The 23,700-nt window shown below is 31.9% G+C and overlaps 4 protein-coding genes and 1 non-coding gene across 6 annotated transcripts; all 5 read right to left on the reverse strand.

Annotated features, from left to right (window-relative positions):
* On the reverse strand, positions 1,086-4,907 carry LOC109329829 (tubby-like F-box protein 8). Its single transcript, XM_019563687.1, has 6 exons — positions 4,786-4,907; positions 4,432-4,500; positions 3,576-4,007; positions 3,343-3,430; positions 2,350-2,482; positions 1,086-2,069 (listed from the first exon to the last, which is right to left on the reverse strand). Exons 3-6 carry the CDS (start codon positions 3,921-3,923, stop codon positions 1,352-1,354), a joined length of 1,287 nt encoding a protein of 428 aa, XP_019419232.1. The 5' UTR covers positions 3,924-4,007; positions 4,432-4,500; positions 4,786-4,907; the 3' UTR covers positions 1,086-1,351.
* On the reverse strand, positions 7,142-7,215 carry TRNAV-CAC. The gene has a single exon. It is a non-coding gene; the product is annotated as a tRNA-Val (tRNA).
* LOC109329515 lies at positions 8,692-9,687 on the reverse strand. Of its 2 annotated transcripts, none has more exons than XM_019563202.1 (2): positions 9,435-9,687; positions 8,692-8,920 (listed from the first exon to the last, which is right to left on the reverse strand). In XM_019563202.1, exons 1-2 carry the CDS (start codon positions 9,591-9,593, stop codon positions 8,825-8,827), a joined length of 255 nt encoding a protein of 84 aa, XP_019418747.1. In that variant the 5' UTR covers positions 9,594-9,687; the 3' UTR covers positions 8,692-8,824. The 2 variants fall into 2 exon arrangements, with proteins under 2 accessions (XP_019418747.1, XP_019418746.1); XM_019563201.1 differs by having other exon boundaries at positions 8,692-8,923.
* On the reverse strand, positions 10,822-14,455 carry LOC109329109 (fructose-1,6-bisphosphatase, cytosolic-like). The gene is made up of 12 exons (XM_019562777.1): positions 14,152-14,455; positions 13,886-13,933; positions 13,527-13,601; positions 13,233-13,294; positions 13,073-13,139; positions 12,873-12,986; positions 12,632-12,718; positions 12,466-12,536; positions 12,309-12,374; positions 12,138-12,224; positions 11,633-11,708; positions 10,822-11,194 (listed from the first exon to the last, which is right to left on the reverse strand). Exons 1-12 carry the CDS (start codon positions 14,308-14,310, stop codon positions 11,078-11,080), a joined length of 1,029 nt encoding a protein of 342 aa, XP_019418322.1. The 5' UTR covers positions 14,311-14,455; the 3' UTR covers positions 10,822-11,077.
* Positions 14,967-17,962, reverse strand: LOC109329864 (actin-2-like). The gene is made up of 5 exons (XM_019563728.1): positions 17,844-17,962; positions 17,059-17,121; positions 16,489-16,882; positions 15,562-16,175; positions 14,967-15,440 (listed from the first exon to the last, which is right to left on the reverse strand). The coding sequence occupies exons 2-5, from the start codon at positions 17,116-17,118 to the stop codon at positions 15,375-15,377; spliced, it is 1,134 nt and encodes a 377-aa protein (XP_019419273.1). The 5' UTR covers positions 17,119-17,121; positions 17,844-17,962; the 3' UTR covers positions 14,967-15,374.

The raw sequence follows: 23,700 nt of genomic DNA on the forward strand, positions 1-23,700 counted from the left end.
CATAATTTCAGTATCACTTTTTAATGGATAGGGGTATAACCTTTTTGGCTAGTGGTCTCTACATTTCTTGCATGCACATGTATCACTTAGACAAATGTTGTACTCTAACAATTAGAATTCAAAGAATTTTCTGAAGAACTTCCCTAGGGTAATAATATCTACATATTAAAAAATTGACATTATTTTTAAATCGGTTTTCACTTTTGCTAACTATTATTGTCCTGGACAATTATTAAGAAATTCTTTTTTGCTAATTTTATGAGAACAACACATCACAATTTTGATAATAGAATCTCCTGCGGGAGAACTCCATTGAGATACTGGCTTCACAGATTTAGTTATTTTTAGAAATATTATTACTATAATCAGATAATGTTTTTAAACTTTAAACAAATTAAATGTATTTAAATCTGTTAAGTAAGTGGTGATGAAATCATGTCATGCAGAATTATATGTACGCGCCATAAATGATTAAATGGTATATGAATTATGAAATGTATAATAAACTCTTATCAACCCTTATAGTCATAAAAAAGAGTGAAGTCCTTGAGGATCACTTCAACTTCCATTTTCTGCTTCATATTATCATTTCCATATTAGAAGATGGTCTTCAATAAATGGTGGTGTCAACTCAACTTTTATATTGCTAACCTATTTGGTAGGGTTAAAATCAATTAAAGTTCTACCATGATAGAATTCATAAATCCAAAAAAATATATCTCAATGATTTTAGAATTCAAACTATACTACACTTTATGCATTCCAAATAAATATTAGATTTTACAACATCTTGCTGATCTAACGGTTCTAGCGGTGTAAAACTCTGTTAGATCTCATGAATGACTTAAAGGTCAATGATTGGATTCCTGATAATAACACTTATTGGGAAGGACAACCACGAGCCCGAAAGATATTAGTTCATTATCCATAAGGTGAGAGAATACTCTCAGCGATACCCAAAAAATAAATATTAGATTTTCAAGCAAGCATCTTGGGATAGAGATCATAAACACCTGTCAATTTCTAAACATTTACTATAAAATATAAATGTCAGCATAACCTAAATTATGTTAAATAATACCTTGTAGGTAGAAAAGATAACATGGTGTTCATATGCAAGAATATACTGAGAAAGAAACATAGCAACATTACAAGTTAATACTATTACATAAATAAACCCTATTACATCAGGGATTCACTACAGTTACAATTTGGTCACAACAACAATTTCCTATTGCCTCAACACTGGTAATAAGAAATGGAAAACTAAAGTACAATAAAGGAAAGAGTACCATCATTAATGTTTTGATTTGTTCTCTTAAAAGACATTCTTCATGTTTCATTGGTTTATCTATTCACAAGCCAATTTGGTGTCAAAGCTGCTCAAGCATATTGCAAAAGCCTGGAATGCAGATAGAGGATACCTATAATCCATGGTGAACATGTCCTTCCCAACTTTGCCAAACTGCAGAATAATCTTATCATGCTCTGGCGGTGCTGCCGGCTGAGATGGTGTTGGTGCACCAGCAGCTGGTTGGGTTGCGGCAATCAACTGAAAGTTTTTAACCGATGCAACAGTAACCCTTCCGCGGAAATTAAGGCACCAGCATTGTAATTGTTCATGCCATCTTGGAGGCTTGTTTTTCAGAACCAAGGGTCTCATCTTGTTATCGTTGTCCTCATTACAGGATCCTCCAATCTCAGAAAATCGTGCACTGCTGAACTCGATGGAATGATCTAGGGACTTCGAGAACGAGATGCTGCGAAAGGAGTCCTCAAGGGAACACGGAAGAAGCTCTGGCTGGCCAGGAACAGTGCCACCTGCATCAAGTGTGGAGGCTGGTATTGAATGCATGATGCAATGCATCTTCCTTGGGCCTCTTGTCCCAAGCACATTTAATTCATACGTTACCTGAGCTATGTTGTAATTCCCAGATGGGACCTTTGGTGAGACCTTTTTGGAGTAAAATCTGTGGCTTGTCCTCCCAGTCCCAGGAGGGCATATGTGGGCAGAAGAGTATGGAGGCTGTGTATCATATATGATGAATTTGGTGCCAAGAAAGTTTGATCTGGTGTATGAAATTAAAGAAAAATTCGTCAGATAGAAGACTGACATATAGAATAGAATATAAGTAAAAAAGCATAATAGGAAAATGGCCTTGGAAAAAAAAACTGATAAATCTACAAGGTGAGGCTTAAGAAGAAGTTTGATGATGGAATAAGACCTAAACTACATATTATTTAACAGTTTCTTTTTAGACACAGAAAGAGAGTTTCTTTAAAACTTGAGTTAATAGTCGGACACAGCATAATAAGAGGATGTTCAACACTTCTAAGCAGTAAACTCACCGCAGCTTTCCTATGTAAGTGTTGCTTGATCTAGAGATGTTGCCAGCATCCATTGAAATAACATACTCTGTGTAAGTTGTTCTCCTCGTCCTCTTAGCAGAAAGGAGGAACTTTCCATTTTCAACTAACAAAGCTGCAACAGCCAAAGGAAATAAAAAAGAAAAGGAAAATGGAAATGATTTCAGCATGATTTCAGCATGCACTATAATATAAGAAAAGGAAATATACAGATGGACCCAAATACTTCACAGAACAAAACGTTTCCAAATCTATAACTCTATGAGTGATTGAAATAATTTTAACCCCAACTAGTACAAGAAGAGTCATAATTTTGTCATGTTAACATCTAGAAATAACCAACCAAAAACATAAGGAAAAACAATGAAGCATAAATTAATGCAACTACATAGCTTTATCAACCTGATAAAAAGTCTCAGTGTTTAATACGAGTATTAACAATAAATATCCCCACAGTCTTAAAATATCACGAGGAACTTAGGTAAAGGAATGATCCATTCAAATCGACAATTAAGGCTGGCTCCCAACTAAATGGCAACCAGACAATATGATCCAGTACTCCTAGTATCAAACAAACATCAAAGCAAATAAACACATGGAATCAACAATTATGGAATTATCTGATTTTCATGCTCAGTAACGTGTGAATGCTGACGTGGACCGAGAATGAGAAAAATGTGAAATGAAACTTGATCGATGAAGGCAATTTCCAGAAGTATCATCCAAAACTACTATATGCTTCAGCACAAATTATTGTGTTATAAGTGTCAACACATAAAGATCTCAAATCATATATCTGTGCAAACATATACAAATAGACCACCAAAATCAACATATGCAAAAAAATGGTGTGCCTTTATCTCATGTGAAGATCATATCTGAAGTCAAAATATGTAACTTCAATGACCTGAAGCATCTGAATATAGTGACAGTATAAACCTAAGGAATATGTTTGTGTATAAAAAGAAACTTTACCGGGGCTGAGACAAAGGAACAGATGGTATGTCAAATTTGATTTATCTCTTTTGATAAAACATTGAATCATTCCATCTCGTGGCCCGGGCTGAAAAGCAAAAGAAACAAAAACCACGGTGTTACTTCAACCAACCAAATCGACTATCATTGATATCTCCATGCAAATATAACAGATTAGTTAATAAAGGAAGAGTTAATAGGCTATTCGGCTAAGAAACAATAATGAAGCTAACCTGCTTCAGGGACACAGGGAATGTAAGTTTTCCACAGATCTCAGGGCTTTTAACAATTTCCTTGCACATATTCCTCCAAGACTGGCAAACTGCAGCACATGCAACAACATGCTTTCGAGATGGCCATGTATTCTCACTTTCCTCAAGTCGTCTAATGACATCATACAATAATTCAGGGGGTAAGCTTGCCCATCGGCTACTTTGAATTACTAGAGACTGGTGATGCAAATCTTGTACCGACCCATGAGACTTTCCTCTATGATGGCCGGTCAGTCTGACATCAAAACTTCGCCTAGATAAACTCCCGAAACTATCCCTCACATCACGAACTATGCTACGGAATGACATAATGCACGTTGATCCCAACAATAACTATGTATTTCACTTCTGTGAAAGTCTGATGGAGTATATCGAACCACTGCAAACATATGGCTGCCATAAAAAGAGAGTTTCAGCTCAGAACCACATTTCATTATTATTGTTTTAATATAGTAACTAGTAATTAGTCTTCATCTTTCACACCAAAAAATCAATAAACACTAAACCTAAGTTAGATATCATCCAATACATAGATCAACCGCTTAAGACTAGCATTTAAGCATTCATAGTCATGAATCAAATGTCGGAGATATTTATAACAATTTAAGTCAATGGAATTCCACAACATATAATGAAACACCAGAAGGAACAAGAGCATAAAGATTAAGCATTCCATCATTATATACACCATCATAAATGGCAAAACTATCACCAATTCACAAACTAATTCTGCAGATCACAAAAAACGAAAAACATTTTGAACGTATTTTTCTTTTGGCTAATTTTGCTCGAAACCTAGAAGATCATGAGACTATACCTCTCAATACTTGGAGTTAAGTTGATCAAAACTCCAAAGTTGGATCAAACTTCAAACCCCATCCTTTACCTGCAAAGCATAACAAGTTGTTAGGAAATGATTCATCAAAACCATCTGAGTTTCAAATCCAACCCTAGAACCAATATTGCCCCATTACTATGCCCCTTCCAAAAACTTCAAATATAGATTTGAAAAGCTGAAACCCCATGAATTTCTGAACCAGCATTTTCAACAGACACCCATTTGTAAAAAGTTTCAGATTTTAATTAAAAAAATCAAAATTTGTTTGAATAAAAATGAAAACAAAAAAATAGGAGAAAGAAGAGTTGGGATTTAGAAGAGGAAAAAATATACCCATATTGAAGAGATCTGAAGCATTAAGAGTGTGTTTGAGAGATGAAGAAATCTAAGAAGAAATCTAAGAAGAATGAGAGAGAGATCCTTCTGTTTGAACGCTACAAGAGAAGGTTTAGGTCAAAATGGTAACCACTTTCTCTCTCTTCTATCCGGACTCCAAGCCTGCATTAAATCTAGTTCATCAAGTTATCATCATCATCACTAACTTTCTTTATTCATTATTATCTATTTGCTTATGTACAAAGCTTTTATAGTTTTATGCCTTTTTATACCACCTCCTGTCAACAACATTTTTTATAATTTATTATAACCTTTCCATAAAATAAGAATGATATGTATTTTTTTTATTTTTCATAATTGGCAAACATTGTTTTTATTTGAGTTTCATCACAGTATCTATCTTTTTTCACAACATCTACCTATTTTCTCACTTTACTTTGGTTAAAAACAACAAAAAATTATTCTGATTTAAGACCAAAAGTAAGAAAATAAGAATGACACAACGGCAGATAACAGGTTTAAAATATTCTTATTTCATTAAGAACAACCTTAAAAATATTCACTCTTCTCACTATTTCATTCCTTATATTCCTACTTTCATAGTTAATACCATCTCAAAATGATGTAATTTTGATTTACACAAATTAAAAGATATACCAAGAGTATATCCATTCTTAAATTATTATTAATCATGGAATTAAGGGTGATTATACTTACTTAAAAAAGGTAACTATCCACTAATAATGTATGAGTTTTGTATACTATCATTATATTATTTAGCATTTATATTTAATTATTATTGACTCTTAATAAAATAATATAAATAAATGGTGAGTAATATATATATTGTGTATAAATTTTTACACCGATATTAAATATTTATTACACTCATTTCTAAATATGTTTGTTTCCCAAAATTAGTGGAGAGTTATGAAATTGTAGTTGATAATCATGATATTAAGTAATAACTTAAATGAATATGTGCTATTATAATTAGTTTAATGAAAAATGTCTTTATTAAAGTTAAAAAATGGAGATAAAAAACAAATAACTCTCAATATTAGCTATTGTTTTGAAAATCTATTTTACAAGAAGTTTCTCAAAAGCTTACTTGCAAAAACTTCATTCCCTCCAAAAATAATGTATTCATCGAATTCTTTTAGAGATTCTCTTTTACTAATTCAATAAATTGTTGAATAAACTCATAAGATGCTTCAGAATTCTTTCAATAAAAAAATCAAATACACCCACTTGTTATTAATAACCAAATGGAATTTGATCATCCCAAGTAGAAATTTGCATTAACTAGCTCGGATTGTAATGCCATATGCTCACTCTCTCCAACAATTTCATGTTTTATTCCAACATCTTATCCTATAATCTATGCTCATTAAGCTATTTTTCCGTTTGAATTGTATAAAGAATAAAATAATAAAACGAGACTCCACAATTTACATGTACCCACTAATAATAAACATATGTTAGTTCTGTATATGTGACCATTACACATTGAAAAACTTTGTCAATTCAATGAATTAATGTCATTTCAAAATTAAAAAAAAAGGTAAAATATAAAACAACCTCTTTTTATGCCATCTCCTCTTACCAACTCCAAGAAAAACATTCATTTTACTGACCCAATAATTTGTAAGTAGATATTAGTCCTTAAACTAAATTTTGAAGTATATTTCTTCAAAATTTACCTCATCCATGTTTATGTTTATACTACAAAAAGACAAGGAAACTTTATTACATCCAAACTTTTTTCTGGGTACACATAACACACACTATCCAAATTACATGAGAAATGCACTAAGGAATAGGTAAATGCTGTTTGTTGTTGTTCAACCCATGTCTTCCTCCACTATTGAATCTGTAAGATTTCATTAAAAGAAATACTTAGCATAATGTTTTTACATCAACAATTACATGTTTGTGAGTATTACATTATATTAGTGTCTATTTGACCAATGCAATACATGTATAAAACAAGTGAGAAAGCTTTGACATTCCAATCACAAAGTCATAGAAAAATAAAAATAATACATAATTACACTGCCTGCTTATTATGCTCCATAGGATGTAGTTAAAGGCTATTTAGGTGTGACCTGATATCTATTAGCACAGTCCAACCTTTGTAGTTTATAGGCATAATGGATAAGCCCAAAAGCACATTTTATATGAATCATAGAAATAACTAACCCAAAAAGACGACAATCATGTCCGAACTGGAACATTGTTTAAAGAAAATCAAACATGTACCAAACCAACCTCTGTAAAATACATCTTATATGAAACATACACATAACTAGCCAAAACATTGAAGAAATTAGGAGACAATAAAATTAATGTTTGTCTGAGCCCGGGTTCGAACCGGGGACCTCTAGTGTGTGAGACTAGCGTGATAACCGACTACACCACCCAGACTTTGCTATGTCCTATTCTCTTCAGATAAAAAGAAGAAATATGAAGTTGTATACTATTAGATTATTGAGTGGATGATAGTATTTGTAAAAGAATAAATAATTAGGTAAGGTAAGGTATAGGTTGGTTACCTGGACCACATCTAATCACACACTTGCGTTCACACCTTTGCATAAGCCTCGCTGCATGTCACATTTAATTTCAATAAACTATACTATTATAAGGATCAAATCAAATTATTACATTTTCATTTCATTATGAAATTTTGTAAAAAGAATAAAAAAAGATGATTGAGAAATGACTAACTGTCTCTTTGAACACAAGCAGTAGAGCAAGCATCTAAGCAATCCGAAGCATCAGATTTAACACTCTCCATCTGGGAACAAATCAGAACCATAACCATTATTACAACTCCTATCTTCTTCATCTTCTATTCACTCCCTTTTTTCTTCTATCATATATTATTCATCTTCATATTTATACACCTTATGTTTATCAAATGACCATCATTTTACAAGGGAACTACAGAAATGCCAACTTTATCTAAAAGGGAGCCATGCAGATCACCTGTCTTCAACGGTGTCTCATTTTCTGTCTCAAACCAATCATATATTGACACATGATTAAAATAAAAATTTTAAAAACAAAAAATATAATATTCTGATTGACTTGGAACATGAAATGAGATACCGTTTAAAACAAGTCTATGTCTAATGCATGCATCGGATGCAAGCGCGTACACGGTTTACACCTGTGCTAACATTAACTACATGGGTATCAATCAGCCACCAATGTTGAATTTCCCCATTTGAGCCCAACTTCAATAAAAGGACCATACAATATAATTAAAGATGATGTTAAAATATTAAAATATCAATAAATATGAAGTGAAACGAGTGACTGATTCATACATAGATATCTTGAGTTATATATTAATATTTTGTTGGTTGAAATGAATTTTATGACATAAACTACTTATTGTGTTACTTATCAATTTCAAAATAATATGATAACTGAAGTAGAAATGTTAGTTTTTTTTGTGTGAGCGCTTTATTTAAAAAGTGTATATTTCCATATAAATTCATACCATAGGGTTAAGGCCCAAACTAGAAAACAAAAATGGAGTTTCTTTTAATGCATTGTTGTTTGGTATTCTGTAATTTGTTCTTTCCCTTTTAGAGAGTTTTTGTTATGCTAGTTCAAATTATGGTTTGTATTTTACTTTTTTACCTTTATTTGATTAGTTGTTTAAGTAACTATCAATCTTCATTAAATGTATATACTCACAAAAATTAGATGTATTATTTCTCTTCTCTTAGCTCTTTCAATTTCTTTCTTTTCGTTCGTGGATTATTAAGACTTTTAGCTTTGACATATTTCTTTCAGAAAATGAAACAAATATAGGATACTATAATTTCACACAAGTTTTAATTAACCCAACTAAACAAAAAAAAGTTATGAAGAACAAATGAACAATACTATAGCAAATAATCATCAATCTCCATAACAGATTAAATGAATTCTCTTAAAGCATATAATTGAAATAATCACATTTGTATACTTAAAGTATCACAGACATTTTTTATTTCAAAGTAAAAACATTTGCACTTTCTTAGTTCTTGTCAGCTGAGGGTTTTTCTTCATTGATTTCAGGCTTTATCTCCCCTTTCTCTGCTTCCTTGGGCTCTTCCACCTTGGGCTCACTATTCTGCTAATACATTCTTCTAAATTAGTTGCTATTAACAATTATATATATATATATATATAATCACCCTTAGGATACCCTTACTAACACAAAAATAAAATTACAAATTAATAACAATTATTACATGCATAATAAAGAGATTTGTTTCACATAAGAAACTAAAGAACTAAAAACCTATTTAGAACTTAGAAATTGCCACCTAAATTAATAATGAATAATTAATTTTTAAGCCTTAGACATCTACCTAGGTTGTCTATGATAAAGGGTAGACATTTGTTGTCCCAAAATAATATACTACTATGTGTCGCTGTTTGTAATTGGTCAGAAAAAATGACTAATTATTAAAATTTTAATTTAAACACATTTTTTTAACCAACCATACTTTCTCACACGTGAATAACACACATTGTAGGACAATAGATGTTCTCCCGATTCTTTGGTTATGAATATTATTTGTCAAAAACTTATATACAGAATCTCTTTTTCCCTTTGAAGCCTAATAAAAAAGTAATAATACCTGAGTGGACAGAGGAAGGTCCTCTACCTTAGAAGCATTATCCTCAAGCTTGTTCTCTTGTTGCTGAACCACTTTCACTTCCTCAATAACAACAGGGACAGGCAATGGAACCTCCTCAACACCTTCATTGGTCTTAGGATTGCTACCACAATTGCCCATCTTTCAATTTGGAGAACTAACCAAACTTGATTTGTTCTCCCTTTTGAGGTCAAATGAAATCAGAACAAAACAAGAGAATCAAGGCTAAGTAACAAAGATGGCAACAAACAATGTCATACATTAGTGTTTATATAATGGATCATATGGTTAGAATTTATGTGGTCTACAACATTTTTTGGAGGCCAACGGCTATACATTATTTTAGTAATTCATTGCTCATAATTGGAAAATTGTGTTGACCTTTTTTATTTTTTTTATTGCTTAAAATTAGAAATTAATTTGAAACTAAACAGCTGTGTGATTCACAAGATCACAGCCAATAATTAATACCCATCATGATAATGTTATAAATCGAAATTAAAAAGGGCATTCATGGTTGTTCAGAATATATATTCTATATAGGATAATTTGTATCACTCTCCTTAATACCCATCATTTCTTTAATTTCTATAAAAAATTAAAAAAATATTTGATGTATGGTAATACAGGCACAATGAAACAATCATAGGGTCCAATTTTTATTTAGAAAAAATATGGTACTTTTAGTTAGAAACCAGAAATTGGCCTAACAAAGATATTAAAAAAACATGTGTGCACAAGCACGACATGTTAGCCACTACAGAAATAATCATACGAACATATATTTTTGAAATATTTCAAATTGACCATATATATAAAGCAAGTGTTCGATTTCCTATAACAACGTTTATTAGAAGAAATAACCACGAATACGAAATAAATTAGTTTCTAGTTGACCGTACCCAAAAAAAAATATAAAGCAAGTCATGCAATCAACTACCACGCTGAAGCTATCAACTTCACTACATGTTTGATTTTGATGATTATTTTCTTGACCTTAAGAATCGCACTTGTCGTAGTTATTAGAAACCGAAACATTGTCAATGGAAATAAATGTTTCATAAACATATAATTAGTTTTTTATATAATTAAAGAAAATCGTGTGCATGTCCAATAAAAAATACCATTTTAGCTTAATATCCAACTTTTACTCTAAAGTACCAAAAATGTTTAATATCTAACACCATGCCAACTATTAAAAATCTTTACCTCCAATTTTGCACTTGAAATAATTTAGTAAATGGATCATATCTTAGTCCATCAATCTATCATAAAATAATGAATTGAATTTTGGTTAATAATTAACAAGGCATGGAAGAAATTGACAAGAAATAGACAGAATCTAAATAATTTTTTAAAATGTTTACAATTTTTGTGATTCAAACTCTCCCTTATGTTGAGATTATAGTAAATATAGAATTATACTTGGGGTCATTCAAGGCTACTTCATATCAATTATATAATCATGGAATTCATATTTCTAATGATTCTCTTCACTCTCTACATAACTTATTCAAATAAATACCCTGTTCTACTTAAACAAACCATGTCCTACCAAATTAACTTCCAATAATTGATATCTCTAACACATGAAGCAGAGACTGATACTCAAAGACAATTATTATTCATGCACCATCTGATTTGCATGCACCATAAAGCTCTTTAATGTGCTCAATTTCATCGTAACTGCCGAGGAATACAGGCGATCGATCATGTATATCGCTTGGAACCAAGTCAAGTGCCTGCAATTTTACAATCTATATCAGTACCAAGAAAACATATAGGCATTATCAAGCTTCTAAAGCTTATAAGTAAGAGTTGATTATAATTGCCTAAACTAAGAGATCCATCTTATGTATCTGAAACCACAACTTTGTCATGTATTCATATATTTCTTGAAGCTTGTTCTGGTCTCAAATTAAACTTTTCTTGGTTTAATCTGACTCCCCTCAAATTAAATTCTCGGCTCCGTCTCTAACTGGAACTAGCCACTTCAAATTTAGAAGATTATGAAATATAAAATTTGATTCATATTCAGTTAAACTTTTTGTTGTTGTTACAATATTCAGTTAAAGTTCGATCTATATGCCAAATCAAGAAGCTGAAATGCACGCAATGCAATCACTTTTAAGTCGTTGTATAATGAACTAACCAATAGAGTGAACGAAAGAGATTTATACCCGTTCTTTTCCGGTAAAAGCTTGACCTCCTGCTTGCTCCATCAAATATGACATTGGAAAGACTTCATAGAGAACCCTGATTATTCACAATGGAAGTTACATAACTAAGTCATGTATTTTCACTTGGGACATATATAATGTGTCAAGTTCTGATCTCTCTCTTCTTTAGGGATCCTCATATGCAACTAAGAAAACAGGTTCTAGTGGAAATTGCATGTGCAATGGTGTGACAGTGTTGGCATTGCTCGGGATTACAATTTAGCGCAGCCAAAAACTGTTCTTGTTGGTGCAGTAATAAAATCTAAGTCGATGGATGAATGGTTCAAATTCCGAGTTGTGTTTTAATTTCGGTTAGATGAGAATGGAGTCTGAATCATATGATCTTCATTCAATAGCTCGTATTCTCTAACTACAGCGACCACAACATTTTTTGACTGCACCAAATTGCAAACTCATTCATACATGTTCCTTCATGTGGCAAAACTAAACACAAACCATATCATACCGTAGCTTTCCATTTGGGCTTTTCAAATCAGCGGGGTACATGAACATACCACCGTAAAGCAATGTTCGATGGATATCAGCAACCATACTGCAATACTCATCAGTGTTAGCCAAATAAATGAACATATTTGAAGGAAAGTCAAAAAACTACACCAAGTTGAGAATCAAATACCTTCCAATGTACCTAAGAGACTTTGGTGATGAACCATCTTCAGGAAACTTGCAACTTTCTACATATCTGGAAAAGAAGGAGTGTAGAGAACTTTGCTATTCATAAATTAAATCAACTCTCTCATGCTTGAGAATTAAATTTCAAATACAAAGCTTACTTAGTAGTTGGTTCATCCCAGTTTTTCGCATTTCCCTCGTTCACCGAATAAATCTTTCCTTTCGTTGGTACCTGTGCAAGTAACACAGTAATTAACCAAATTCCATGTCCTATTTTAACAACTTAAAATACCAATTTGACTGTCTCATATGTATGTATGTATGTACCTTGATGTTTGGATGAGTCAATATGAACTCCCCAAGGGAAGGATCAAGTGTAAAACCATTGACTCCATTTCCTGTGCTAATCACAAACTGCAATTCCAGTGTTTATTAATTCCATTTCAAGAAAATTGAATTAATTCCATTTCAAGAGGATAAACTTAAAATCTTTCGAGAAACGAATTATGAAATTATATAAATATGTATATATTATATACGGCATGTTGCAGAGATTGGCTTGTTATACCGTGCATGAGCTTCCATACATGCAGTAACCAGCTGCTAACATTTTGTTCCCAGGTTGCAACACATCATCAAGAGTGGCATTATCTTTATCCTTTGCCATGTAAATACCAAAGATCTATGTGCAACAAGGAAAATAGTAGCTTTTATTAATGTTCTGAAGTTTTCTACATAGAGCAATGGTGTTAGATAAGTATTCCATACAGTTCCTATAGAGACGCCGCAGTCTATGTTTGACGATCCGTCCAAGGGATCAAACACAACAATGTATCTGCAAAATCAAAGGGAACTTGTTACTTAGAAATGGTCATGTAGCTTAGTGGTACCACTGAGTATTAGGGTGTTTCTAGAGCTTCATACTGACTTTCCATGCTGTGACGGCGGCACGAATATGGCCTCTTCAACTTCTTCGGAGACGAGAAGGCACTGACAAGGCAACAAATTACATGTTACAAGAGTATACTATACAATTGCTAAAATGATACATCTTAATAACATTTTCCAAAAGAGTATACTATACAATTGTACAAAATTGCAAATTTGTGTCATTCATTGAAGCAGGCTTAACAAAATGTATGGAATAAAACAATTAAGGCATGCCAATAAACCAGAATTGAGAACCAAGAGAGTTATAGCAGTGACAGATAAACAGACTTACTGTGCGTCCACTACTGATTAAGGCCTTCACAAATACTTCATTAGAAAGCACATCTAATTTCTTTTGCTCCTCACCCTGAAAGTGATTGTTCAAATATAACAAAACAAAATAAACATTATTTCAGATTTGGATCAAGACTTTGTCAAAATGTCTCACTTTATTTAATTCTCATGTCACTTTTATTTTTGAAGTAAATCGATTATAGAATAAAATAGTTATGTTATGTATCATTCTAACACATCAACCAAATGCTACCTAATATGTTCCCTCTTAAGGTGAAATTTGACAGTGTCTATGATTTAATGGTAATCCTAATATTTAGTTTTATTAGAAAGTAAAAAATAGAAGATAGAACTGACTTGAACATTGGTCTCTCCAGCAAGGCCAATCAGTTTTGCAAGCCCTGCCTGACAACAAAAAACAGAGAAATAAGAAAACAAAAATGTGAAAACATGATACAATGGTTGTCCGATCGGTAACATTCACATATATGTGGGGCTAACTCTTACAGCGGGTATTTTTTTCATCCATAAGACTCGAAGCCGAGACATTGCTAAAGACAAACATTTGTTGGTGAATGGTTGTCCTTTGTCCTATGTTGTTAATGCATGGAACATAATAGTACCTTGTTAACAGCAGAACAGACAAATTTACAACCAAGAACAATGTTACTGAGGAGGATGGTGAAATCTCCACGTGATTCTGAATGCTTTGACTGTTCATTCAGAACAAACCGAGTTATGGTCATTAAATCTGTCCTGTTTGTATCAGCTGCATGATCCATTTCTCTCTTTTCTTCCAATGAAAATCCAAAAAACAAAAACTAGGAATGAAAAATATACTTTGTTTTTTAAAAGAGAAAAGAAAATGATGAAGGGTATAGGATGAATCCACAATTTAAGGATGAAAAGTTCTACTATGTGCAGAGTACAGAAGATGAGAATAATAAGCAAAGAGTGATAAATAATGAATTGTTGATTACACGTGACACATGGATCCACAAAACTGTGATGGGACGAACTATTCTCTCAAACAAATCTTATTCATCATATCATTTTCTTCCCCTTCTCACTACTAAGTACATTTTTACATACTAATTTATTACTTTTTTTATGTCTAACTAAATTTATCACATTGTTTTGATACTTCCATGAATAAAAATACATTGTTATATGCATCAAGGGTGTAATTCAGCCCACAACTAAAAATTAACCCCTTAATACAGATCACCAAATCAGTTGATTGTTTTAATTGTCTGAGTTGTGCATTGTGGATGTAAATTTTGAAGTTTTTTTTACTTTTTCTTTACGCCAAGTGTATCATCCATCATCATGTTGAATAAAAATCATGTATCGACTATACATATTAAACTGGCCAACATTAAGTTCAATTCTAAAAACCAATGATATGACAAACGGGCAATTACGATCAGTGCAAAGATTAAAAACCAAAGAAGCATAATGTAAATAAATATAAACAGAAACTGACTCAAAAATCCCTACATGGGAGATAATAGTTCTGCAACTTATCGTCCTCCTATCTTGAGGCACCTAAATTCATGACCCCAGAACATGATGATAATAAACGAATGAAAGAAAAATCAAACCAAACAGAACCTACAAAGTTCCAATACAATCCGCCATTTGCATAAAATAGGTCTGGCTTACACGGACCAAATGAAGAAACATAACATACTCTCAACTTACAAATCCATTCATCCATTTAAGTAGATATATCTCTAATAAAAGCCCATAGCATCAAATAAGTCAACCAAACATGACTAATATATGGCAAAACACTGTGTGCGTGAAGAACTTGATTGACATCAATTTCAAGTTCACCCACAACTTAGAAGCACTTCCGGTGAACAATGGCTGGACCAGACTCATCATATTCACCCTTGGAGATCCACATCTGCATACAACAGAACCCCAATGATTTCCATAAACTGATACATTCTAGTACTAGAGATCATGAAACATAAGTGAAAAAACATGAAGAAAGCAAAACATTGAGAAAAGCAACAGTACAAAACCTGTTGAAAGGTGCTAAGTGATGCCAAGATAGAACCACCAATCCAGACACTGTACTTTCTCTCAGGGGGTGCAACCACTTTGATTTTCATGCTGCTTGGAGCAAGAGCGCTAATTTCCTTGCTCATACGATCAGCAATACCCGGGAACATAGTGGACCCACCACTAAGAACGATGTTTCCGTAAAGATCCTTCCTGATATCAACATCACACTTCATGATGGAGTTGTATGTAGTTTCATGAATTCCAGGGGCTTCCATACCAATTAGAGAAGGCTGGAAGAGTACTTCTGGACAACGGAATCTCTCAGCACCTATTGTAATGACTTGCCCATCAGGCAATTCATAGCTCTTCTCCACTGCAGAACTACTCTTAGTAGTGTCCATTTCTTGTTCAAAATCAAGGGCCACATATGCTAATTTCTCCTTCACATCACGGACAATTTCCTTTTCAGCAGAGGTATTGAAGGAGTATCCTCTCTCAGTAAGAATTTTCACCAAGTACTCCGTTAAATCACGGCCAGCAAGGTCCAACCGAAGAATTGCATGAGGAAGAGCATACCCTTCATAAATGGGCACCGTGTGGCTCACACCATCACCAGAATCAAGCACAATACCTACGTATAGAACCAAAAATACCGGCATTACAACACAAACCAAGCAAGGAAGCAATGTTTTGAGCTAATGACAAGGAATGAGTATAGATGTGCATGTATATCCCACCCTTGTACTGTTGTACATATGGAATTATGCCTGGTGCATAAAATTCAACTAAGCTAAAGCATAGATGAAACCATTTTATGTTGAACTTCAACCAGCTCCCCAAGGTATCATCATATCAGCTTAAAACATTTACCACATTTTAAATTGACCAAACCCAACAGAAGGCACATGATCATAAAATACTAAAAGTCAACTACAGAAACAAACCTGTAGTACGTCCACTGGCATATAGAGACAAGACAGCCTGAATTGCAACATACATAGCAGGTACATTGAAAGTCTCAAACATAATTTGGGTCATCTTCTCTCTGTTGGCCTTGGGATTAAGGGGTGCCTCAGTAAGAAGTACAGGGTGTTCTTCAGGGGCAACACGAAGCTCGTTGTAGAAAGTGTGATGCCAAATCTTTTCCATGTCGTCCCAGTTGCTGACTATACCATGCTCTATTGGGTACTTCAAAGTGAGAATACCCCTCTTTGACTGGGCTTCATCGCCAACATAAGCATCCTTCTGACCCATCCCAACCATTACACCCGTATGACGAGGTCGCCCAATAATACTGGGGAACACAGCCCTAGGAGCATCATCACCAGCAAAACCAGCCTGCAAATACCAAGAAAAATATGTATCAACATTTGCACCAGCACCACCACTATAAAAGCCAAAAGACATAATAACAACTCATACTAGCCAAGTGCTAATAAAAAAACAGTATGGCATAGCACACGGAACATACGTCAAGTGATAAAGCATATCATCATATCAAAAACTCAACTAACCTTGACCATTCCAGTTCCATTGTCAACAACAAGAGGTTGAATATCCTCAGCATCAGCCATCTTCTAGAACATGCGTAACAAAAAGGGAAGGAAAAGTTGTTAAGGAGAGCATAATAAAACCAAGTAAAACAATTTGCAAGGATGAAAAGTAGCCAGGGGTATGAACTAATTCTCAAACGAAAACTCTTTAGATTACTTCTCAGTTACTACTATGTAGCGGTATTTCACTATTCATCCAAACAAGTAATTGTGGCATTTTATGTAATTGCAATGGTAAACATCATCATACAACAACAACAACCAAACCTTTATCATACTCAAGAGATTATAATCATTGTCTAATGGTTTCCAACACTTATCAATTAGACAATCAATCAATTAGTATGCAGCACAAACACGGTTTTATTTTACAATCAAACAAGTAATCACAGCAATTTATGTAATTTCAACTAAAACATCACCATTCTCAGTAGATCAGATACATGCATAGAACAGCATATCCCACAAAACTCATGAAATCAAAAGGCAAAGACACAAATAAAATTAACAAAATAATTAAAATCAAACCATATGCACGAGAAACAATTCACAATAAAATCAAGTCAAAATCGAAATCTAAACACAGAAAACTAGCAGCTACAAAGTAGATCCAGATCAGAAAGAGCAACTAAAGATCGAAAATTATTGGATCCAGAAATCGCAACGAAAGTTAGCAGATCCAGAAACAAAATTAAAACGAAAATTCACCAAGAAAAAACATAAGAAAAACGATAAATAAAACGCACCTAGTTTGAATGGAACAAAAATTGAATGAGGAAGTGGATTTGAAATTGAGGAGCAGCAGAAGAATGAACAAGAAGTGATGTAAGTGTTTGTGGAAAGTTCAGAGAAGCTTTTATATTAAATGAAAGGGAAAAAAGCTAAATGACATTGAAATGAAACTCAAATGCAAATGAACTTTTTTCCCTATTCGGGTGCGTTTGGTTGTAATGAAAACACTATCCCGAGATTTGCGAGAAGTGTCTGAGAAGGAAAGTTGACTCTATGGAACCAAACAGGGAGGAAAAAAACAACCAAATCTGACTTGGCTGATTTGGAATCCAGAAACTGTCGTGCTGGAATTTGGTTGGCAAAATCATGAACTACTTCAAAAATAAGTTATTTTGATTAAACAAATATTTAGTATGATTTGTTCATTAGTTGAATGCCCACTTTATGAGTTGGAATTAGTTGGTTAATTTTAAATATTTAATAAATTTGACTTATAAATTAATTGATTGGACTAAAATGATATAATCTCTCGGGTCTCATTTATAATAAATTTAATTTATATATAGTAATAAAATAATTATTTTTTTTGTAGCAGGTATCATTCGTCAAATTAATTGTTTTGAATTAACATGATAAATATTTTGGATGTGAGAAAGTATTTCAATTATTCAATGAAATTTTGTTCAGTGTGTGATAACTTATTTCAATTAAAATAACTTTAAATTTTTAAAAATAATTAAAAAAAATTATATCTGAGACTAAAAAATGTTATAAAAAAAATCTTATAATTGATAAGAAATTAAGTGACTTATAATTTTATGAGTTATTTCAATATTTTATCACAGGTAGGTTTTAAAATTATAATTTATTTAAATAAAGATAATTATGAAATATCAAGATTAAATGTGTATTTTAGTAAGCATTTATTAGAAAAATGTGTGGTTTGGTAAAATAATGTTTTTGGGTAGTTTTGATTAAAATTTCTTTTAGATATATAATTATCAAAATGGTTAAAAGTCCACATTTCTTTATTTTGTATATTATAAAAACACTTTTGAGTAGTATAAAACTATACATGTCCTTTTGAATCTTCTCAACAACACCAAAATACACATGGTTTATTTTTTATCAAGCTTATTTTTGTCAAATAATTTACCTATTCGCTTAGATAATTCATTTGATAAACATGGTTGAATAATTTACAATGTAACAAAAGGTCAAATAACTTATTTGATGAATATTCTACAACAAACCAAAACTCACATGATTTACTTTATATATTTAGAAAAAATCTATTCATTAAAAGTTTAAGAGTTGTATACATTGTCAAATATATCATCTATTGTTCATGTTTAATTATTATTTACTCTTAAAAAAAGTAATATAAATAAATGATAAATGGTAGCACAAAAAATTTAGTAATAAATTATAGCACGAAAAAGCATAAAACACACTTATTTCATTGCCACGTCACTACGGTCGGCTGTGGTGGCTTGTGGACCCCACTTGTGCCGACCAATTCTTCAAAGGTTTGCTGTGCCCATGTCAGCATCCATGACTCAATGTTGTCATTCAATTATTCAAACTAAAATTGATAATAAATAAATAAGAAAGAATATACTCAATAATAATGGAATAGTTTGTATATTGTTCATCTATCATATATGATTCATATTTATTTAATTATTATTAATTCTTGAATATAAATTACACAAATAAATGATGAATGTTATATTAATTATATTTAAAATCTTATACTTGTAATATACATAAATATGTTACACATTAATAAATTATGATGCGGATGATAACTTATGAGTTAAGGTATAAAGCAAAAGGAAAGAAAAGGTCAAAGGTTGAACATAAAAAAATATTTATTTCTATTTTATTGTGTCTAGTCCTTTTTAGGTGAATCATCTAATATTTAGATTTAACTTTAAAAGTTAGTTTTTAAAAAATATAGACTATTTGTTATAAGCTATTTTTAATTTTCATCTTTAATAGTTCTCTTAGTCACCTATTGATTTAATTATACATAACAATACCAATAATAATAAAGTTTTTATAAATTATAATTAAAATTAGAGTGAATATCTACTTTAATCTTTATAAATTTTTATTTCTGTTCCGTGAAAAATAAAAGTCCAAACTAGTACTTAAAGATGTGAGTTAAAATAATTTTTATAATTGTACGGGATCATAAAAATAATAAAAAGAACAAATTTAACAAAAATTTAATATTTTCGGAACCATTTTAAGTGTTTCAATTTATCAAAAATAAAATTAGTACATGACATGTTTTTTTAAGCATTACTTAAAATATATGAGACAGTTTTGAGAAAATAAACACTATTTTTTAAGAAATAATATTTCCAGACATACTATTGATGTCATGCATTTGATTTGTTCATTTGTTCCGAATCTGATTGTAATCAATTATCTAGTTTGCATGAGAAAGATGTAATATTTTATTATGCTAAAAGATGTTTTGTGTTCTTTTAAATAGAAAAAGGAGATTATATAATTATCTTCTTCTCGTAATTGAAAAATAATTCAAGTTGAACATGTGACTTAGTTGATGATTTCATTAACAAAATAAAAGTAGTGGTATAAACATTTTACAATAAGGATCATCTCTAATATATCAATACTATATAGTTATTGTTTTTATTTTACTTTTAGGAGTAAAAACGTTATATAGTTTAAATCAAAATATAAAAGTGTTATAAAATAATTTATATTTTTGTATTTGATAATATTTCTATATCCAATATTTGAGACGACCGTGCTCAATAAAAATGAGAAAAAAATTGTATCACTATACAACATGATACAAAAAATAGAAAACATATTGTACTTATCAAGATAGAAAGCATTTTAGCATCAAATGAAAAAATATTAATCCAAATAAGTTAGACCAACTTGAACCCCATTTCAAAAGGATCTAAATCTGGATGAGTAATCCTAACTCGAACCCGATTTTTTAATAGAGATAGCAAAACGGGCCGTCCGACCCATTTGGACAACGTCCGTAAAAATTTGAGCGGACGCCGGCATGCCCATATTGGTTAACGGACAAAATTTAATGCTCTGTCCGTTTAAAAAATAAAAAATTCATATAAAAAATGAAATGAAATTAAATAAAGTAGTTAAAGATAAAAAATTAACGAACTTTTTGATATTTTATATGAAGTTTAACAAACCACATTAGATTACAATTTTTCTAGGGATTAAAAATCACATTACATCATAACTTATTTAAAATTTTCTTACTTTTTTTTTAAATTATGTTTATGAGCCGCCCGCATGTCCAACAGAAATGCCCGCAAACTTAGCGGGCAAAACGGACAAAATTTTTATGCCCTGTCCGCAAAAAAAATGCGGGTTATACGGGCGCGCCCGCGAGCAATGACCGTTTTGCCATATCTATTTCTTAATGATAAGACCAAGGTAGACTAAAAACCTAATTTTATGAAAATGTTCCTAATGTGATACTTACACTCGTGTTTGTTGGGGCTATGCAATATGGATCGGGTTTGATATGTCTAATCCAATAAGGAAGTTGTGATAGATTTGATCCAAATTGATAAATCTCATCCAACCCGAATCCAATTACGGAGTATATGCTTGAATCGAAGTGCACAATTTGAACCAACAACCAAAACTACTTTTTCTTCATCACAAATCTCTTCGTTCTCTACAATGTAAGTATACGCATTCTCTTTCTTCTATTTCTCACATATGTTTTTATTTATCTTTCTTCTAACTCCAAACACCACCTTTTTCAAATCTAGGGTTTTCAAATATATCATTAGTTTTTTAATTAAAACACATGATAACGCGATTGCGATTATGATTTGTAAATTAGCCTTGATTTATACAGAAATTGATGCTATTATGTTTAATTTTGTTTCTATCGGGCTTCTTGAAATTGTTAAGCTCAGCTACGATTTGTATTCTATGAGTTCCAGATGGAAGTTATTTTTTAGTTCCACGCTTTTTGGATTAGGGAGCATTTGTAAGAGCTTATTAAAATATTTTATGACATATCTGTAAGCTTTTTATAACTTATTTCAATAGTGTTGTTGAAACATGTGAAATAAGCTACATCTTATTATCGGAAATTTAAATTGAATCATTGTTTTGTTAAGTAGTTTACCCAAAGAGCTCTTAATCCAGAATTGTAAATGATATCAGTGGTGCTTGTGAGATGCATATTAGTAACTGATGCCGTTAGTTGTTACTTAAGTGATTGTCTGTTACTTAAGTGATTGTCTGTTATTTGGTAATTGTGTGGGAATGATTGCTCATGTTTTGATTTACACTGTGTTCTGTTGTGTTTTAGATAAATTCCTGAAGAAAATAATTGATGCTTTAAGTGTGTCTGACTGTGGGCCTTTTTTTGATTTAGTAAAACTGAAACATAATGTCAGAGCCAAAGATTTCTTCACTTTCTTGACTTTCCTTTATTTGCTGTACCCGTTCATATGCTTCATGTGTATTTTACTTAATGTTTGAACACGTTTGCCGCACAATTGTAATTTTCTCCCATTAATAATTGTGGTGTCACATGTATAATATGCCTGGTTAAGGGCAGCCCAATGCACGAAGCTCCCACTTAGTAGGGTCTGAGGAGGGTAGATGTATGTACCTTACCCCTGCACTCAGAGAGACTGTTTCTAGGATTTGAATCCGTGGTCCCATGGTCACTAAGCAACAACCTTACCCTCTATAGTATGTCTGGTTATGAAAAAGTAATGATATATATTGGATATTGATTGTTTTGGTTTTTTCGGCCTATATGTTTCTGATGTTTTTTTTATCATTTTCTTTTGTATTTTTATTCACTCCTATTTATCGTTGTTCATTATCTTTGGATTTTGTTATGAATATAGGGCTGATGAGGAACCCGTTGATCAGAAGAAATATCTTGAGGAGTCATGCAAACCAAAATGTGTAAAACCATTACTTGAATATCAGGTGTGCTTTGCTCATTTGTAAAGCTATAATCTTGGAAGTTTGATAATTTAAATATGAGCTTTATTCTTAATGTAAGTCATCAATACAAGATTCTTTTATTGCATATATTTTAAAATCGATAGAAGATGTGTGAAAATTGACTTTTTACTCTATTAGTTAAACACTATATTTGGAATTTATCGCTATTTGTCAATCATGTTGTCGCTATAATGATGAGTGTATATGAAAAATTGAAAAGAAGCATGAAGGTGGTACTAACATGACGAGAACTATAAGAAATGAAATGTAGCAAAGAAAGTCGTGAAGGAGGTACTGGGTGTCTTTGGCCAAAGGTCTTGGTAATTTGTATAAGATGTTATAATCAAAATTTTCTAAATGATTAAACTGGATTTTTATACTGAACTATAACATGATATCCAGGTGCTTTTCCTTTATTCTGATGTGTTTTGCTCTTTACTTCTATTCTATGGAGAATTTAGCATGTACACTTTTATTGGGGATTTTGGGATTAGTCTTCAAGTAAGGAAAGTATAAAACTGCTGGTTGATGGACTTCTGACAGTAATTAAATACTTGCTAGTCTCGTTTAGAGAGTTGGCATTAATTGAACCTCATATTGGACATATCTTGATGTTTCAACAAGTTTTAAAGAAGCATGATTTCAAACTTACATTTATGGGGATCACGGGATTAGGGTGGAGATCTTAGGTTCAATTTCATTTTCAATAAAAAAGATTGCGGTATTGTGAGCTTCCTTTTATAACCCCCTTCATCTCCTTTTAATTGACAAATGTAACACACTCATATCATTTGTAGGCACCTTTGATTTTATTTTTTGTCATTAGAAGAAAAGTTTAGGGTGAAGGGAGGTTTTCTTAATTTCAAGGTCTGG

This window comes from Lupinus angustifolius, chromosome LG16 (genome assembly GCF_001865875.1).
Source record: "Lupinus angustifolius cultivar Tanjil chromosome LG16, LupAngTanjil_v1.0, whole genome shotgun sequence".
In the NCBI taxonomy this organism is placed as follows: domain Eukaryota; kingdom Viridiplantae; phylum Streptophyta; class Magnoliopsida; order Fabales; family Fabaceae; genus Lupinus; species Lupinus angustifolius.

What these genes read in the sequence shown, in the direction of transcription:
- LOC109329109 (XM_019562777.1), bottom strand. Translation starts at nt 14,310, where the DNA reads ATGGATCATGCAGCTGATACAAACAGGACAGATTTAATGACCATAACT. An exon ending in TCTGTTCTGCTGTTAACAAG is followed by an intron (nt 13,934 to 14,151) that starts GTACTATTATGT and finishes TTTTGTTGTCAG; the next exon opens with GCAGGGCTTGCAAAACTGAT. An exon ending in CTTTTACCGGAAAAGAACGG is followed by an intron (nt 11,195 to 11,632) that starts GTATAAATCTCT and finishes GTAAAATTGCAG; the next exon opens with GCACTTGACTTGGTTCCAAG.
- LOC109329864 (XM_019563728.1), bottom strand. Translation starts at nt 17,118, where the DNA reads ATGGCTGATGCTGAGGATATTCAACCTCTTGTTGTTGACAATGGAACT. An exon ending in TGCCAGTGGACGTACTACAG is followed by an intron (nt 16,176 to 16,488) that starts GTTTGTTTCTGT and finishes TTCTATACGTAG; the next exon opens with GTATTGTGCTTGATTCTGGT. An exon ending in CACTTAGCACCTTTCAACAG is followed by an intron (nt 15,441 to 15,561) that starts GTTTTGTACTGT and finishes TGTTGTATGCAG; the next exon opens with ATGTGGATCTCCAAGGGTGA.
- LOC109329829 (XM_019563687.1), bottom strand. Translation starts at nt 3,923, where the DNA reads ATGTCATTCCGTAGCATAGTTCGTGATGTGAGGGATAGTTTCGGGAGT. An exon ending in TCCCTGTGTCCCTGAAGCAG is followed by an intron (nt 3,431 to 3,575) that starts GTTAGCTTCATT and finishes TTTGCTTTTCAG; the next exon opens with CCCGGGCCACGAGATGGAAT. An exon ending in GTTCCTTTGTCTCAGCCCCG is followed by an intron (nt 2,483 to 3,342) that starts GTAAAGTTTCTT and finishes TGGCTGTTGCAG; the next exon opens with CTTTGTTAGTTGAAAATGGA.
- LOC109329515 (XM_019563201.1), bottom strand. Translation starts at nt 9,593, where the DNA reads ATGGGCAATTGTGGTAGCAATCCTAAGACCAATGAAGGTGTTGAGGAG. An exon ending in ACCTTCCTCTGTCCACTCAG is followed by an intron (nt 8,924 to 9,434) that starts GTATTATTACTT and finishes AGAATGTATTAG; the next exon opens with CAGAATAGTGAGCCCAAGGT.